Consider the following 3,533-nt stretch of genomic DNA (forward strand, 5'->3'; position numbering starts at 1 on the left):
TATAATAGTAGATGAGTCTCTTTCTCCTACTGCGTTACTAATAGTCTGTCCCATTCTTTTAATCAGAAAAAAAATCTTCACTGTGATAACTTTACCTTATGTAAAGTTATCAGAAAAATAACTGATAAAATGGGTGTGTTATTTTCTAGGGAGGACTGTAAAGAGAGCTGAGAATGAGGTGGACTTACCATGAAAGACCTGAAGCTCTTGGTATACACATCATCGATGAGCTACAGATGAACACAGCGTATGCCTCCGAGGATGGATGTGAATGTGGACTGGGACTCTAAGAATAACATTTGTGACACAGGTGAGAAGCATTCAAATTATTCCAGAAAGACCACTAAGCAGGTGGGCCACACATCTAGCCTCCAGAAGGAGGTAGACATGAATTATTCGCAGACATGCAGTCCTCGTTGCAACTCTGCTGGACCTTCAGGTAAGCAGGAGCTTCCTGCAGAGTTGCAGTGTGAAGACAAAGAAGGCTATGAGACCTATTACCAGAAACAAGGTGAGAGTACAGCTGGGGTATTTGTCCCCTCCAGTACCAACTTTGACCTGCAGTGTGAAGATAAAGATGTAGAGCACAGTTCCTCTGAGCGGTCCAAGAAACCGTGGAGAAGACTACGCGACGATAATGAAAATGCCATTCTTGCTGGTGTGTTTGATGAGGACCTGGAGCCTGTCTCTGAGGAAGCTTTGCCATATCGGTGCAAGAAGTGTGGTTCCTCTTTCCAGGCTATGAGCGAGCTGCAGGAACATAAGCGAACTCACCTTGTGGAAAACCCATACCGATGTCCCGTCTGTGCCAAAGAGTTCTTCCGTGCGGCCAATTTGCGAATGCACAAGCTCATTCATTCTAGTGACAGGCCACACAAATGTCCAGAGTGTGACAAGGGTTTCATTCGCACGGCTGATGTCTGGAGGCACCTACGCAACGTGCACAAAATAGAGCGCTCCATGGTCATCTTGGGAAACGGCATGGCTAGGAACCCGTGGTCGATAGTGCACCGTAACCAGCACACTGTTGAGTACACCGATCAGCCTTGTGCAGAAAGCCAAAAGTCTGAGGAAGACGACTATAAACCTTACGCCTGTCCAACATGCGGCAAAGGTTTTGATAAGCCTAACCTGCTTTCCAAACATAAGGTGATCCACCGGGAAGACAAGCCCTATAAGTGTCAGGAATGTGGCATGGCGTTCATCCAGCTGCTCAGGCTGAAAAGACACCAGCAGACTCACTCCGGGGAGCGCCCCTTCTATTGCGAGGAGTGCGGAGGGACGTTCACCCGGCTGGCATCGCTCCAGCGCCATCACCGCATCCATACTGGAGAGAAGCCCTACTCTTGCAATTACTGTGGTCATTCCTTCACCGAGTCAGGTACTCTACGGAGGCATGAGCGCACACACAAATTGGACAAACCTTAATTATTAAGCTCACTTGTGCTTGTGGTCTCCTTGTTTGCTTCTTACCTGAACGAGGCCTGCTTGGTTGGGCTGGAGAAAGCATGGCACTGCATGCGCTCTGGCCAGCGCAGACCCACTTCCCAGCAGTGGTTGATAGGGAACACTACATCATGGGGATCTCTGGAACTTGGAGAGTTCTGCGACTGATAGAGATTGCAGTCACTGGCTTTAAACTGGCTTTGTATGAAAAAGACCCCACTGGGTAATGAAACGTGAGACTTGGGAAGAGTGAAATCACTCACATGTGCTAGTACTGTCTCAATTCACTGAACTGATGATGCATCAGCTTGAGCTTTTTGCAAGGATGCACGGGCTATGAGACTTCTCTCTGCAGTCTTGGTCACTGGATAAATTGGCCCTGTCCTCTCGAGTGTGATGGCTCTTTGGCACTGGGTTTGGAGATCTGTTGTTGCAGGTCTTTGCTTAGTCAGAACAGTCCAGAGTTGTCCCTCTATCCCTTCTCTCCTTGCATTCTGATGAGTTTTTCTTTCTGTTACTTTTTTTTTTATTTGGAGGTGAAGTGTCATGTCGGTTATTTAAAAAAAGCAAAACACCACAAAACAATTCCTTAATAAACTCAACAGTTACCAGCTATATTTCATAAATGTTTCTATCCAAGGGAGACCCAATCCCTTACACACTTTCGTGTGATTAGTTGAATGTCTGTCAATAATGGAAAAGCTTTATTTTTGCTATGACGGTGCGTGTTCTTGGGGTGAGGGATTTGAATACATTTATGTCCCTGATGGAACCATGCACTTTAAATCTGTCCAGCTGAGTATTACAGTAAGAAATGTTTGAGAATACAAAATTCAAAGAGCAGAAGACCAAATTTAAGCCACCTTTGGTACTCATTGCATAGTAATCTTTTTAATTTAGATGTTTTCACACAAAAGGAAGCTTCTCATAACAAAACCATGTTTTGTGTTCTGTGACGCGTCTGGGTACTACCCAAAGTGTCTGCTAGACTCTTCACTTTGATTTAGTTAGTGAAGAATGGCTAGTGAAGAAAAATTTCCATAGAAAGTAGCCCGGCAGACTCGGGCAGGTGCTGCCAAATACCCCAAGGCTGTAATTTCCAAAGAGGTATGTATTGTCTTAGTTACTGCAGTGGGGTTTTTAAGTCTGAAACTTAATAATGACACTTAATCTACTGTTAACCACTGTGGTAGAAGCATCTGGTTTGTCCTTAAGTTGCAGCCTTAATTTTCTTTCCATGTCAGAAAGCTTTGCTTCCTTTTCCCTGCCAGCTGCTGTAATTTCAGTCATTTCTTTCTAATGCGTTCTGCCTTTTCAGCAGGAAGTTGTGCAGCAGAGTGAAAGAAAAGCTTTGGGGTCATGTACCTTTGCATTCACTACCAGGCTATTTAATGTAAAGTACCAATTGAACCATTTGTTTGCATATTTCATAGAGTAAAAAATGGAGATGGCTGTTCAACACCTTCCACCCATGCAACAGCTGAGAGCAGGCGTTTTACTGTTATGGGTACTGTCGTGGTCCTTGGCTCAGATCAAGCTGAACTGCTGTCCGTGGCAACACTTTAGCTTAATTATGAATGGGAGACTAATTCTCCTGGCCTCACTAATGGGTCGTTTTAATTTCATTCCTCAAAGAAGTCTCCAGATTAGGGAGCGGAGCTGTATCCCACTTCTTAGCGATGTGTTACGTCGTCTCTGAAACGATGCAGATATCTCTGCCAGGATGACTGGACCCTGCGTACCACGTGTGTTCGCTACAGCTGTGTGTTGAGACTTCTCCAAACTCCCCTCTGCAGGTAGTTCCAGTACGGTATTAGGTTTCCGAGGGGTTTTTGATGGGGCTCCTTAGCAAAGGGTCGGTCTTATCTGAGGGCTGCCTCGCCTCTCTTAAGAGGAAAGATCTTTGCATGAAAAAAATCCTGGCGGAAAGGAGGCTGTGGGTAAATGATCTGCAGAGAGAGGTCACCAGTGCTGTTCTGTGGGGACCACACTGTTCAACACAATCTGAAATGATCTGGAGAGAGGGCAGATAGCAAGGTGACAAAGCTGTTCCAGAAGCTATCATGCATTAAGTTTCCACCCTCATG

General features: G+C 45.4%; 1 protein-coding gene across 1 annotated transcript; it reads left to right on the forward strand.

Moving 5' to 3' along the window:
* Positions 1-249: 249 nt before the first annotated feature.
* On the forward strand, positions 250-2,331 carry LOC309407616 (uncharacterized protein; the record flags this gene model as incomplete). The annotated part of the gene is made up of 1 exon (XM_082003195.1): positions 250-2,331. The coding sequence occupies one exon, from the start codon at positions 250-252 to the stop codon at positions 1,426-1,428; it is 1,179 nt and encodes a 392-aa protein (XP_081859321.1). The 3' UTR covers positions 1,429-2,331.
* Between the last annotated feature and the right edge of the window lie 1,202 nt (positions 2,332-3,533).

Source organism: Phaethon aethereus, assembly GCF_964289735.1.
Source record: "Phaethon aethereus genome assembly, chromosome: 8".
In the NCBI taxonomy this organism is placed as follows: domain Eukaryota; kingdom Metazoa; phylum Chordata; class Aves; order Phaethontiformes; family Phaethontidae; genus Phaethon; species Phaethon aethereus.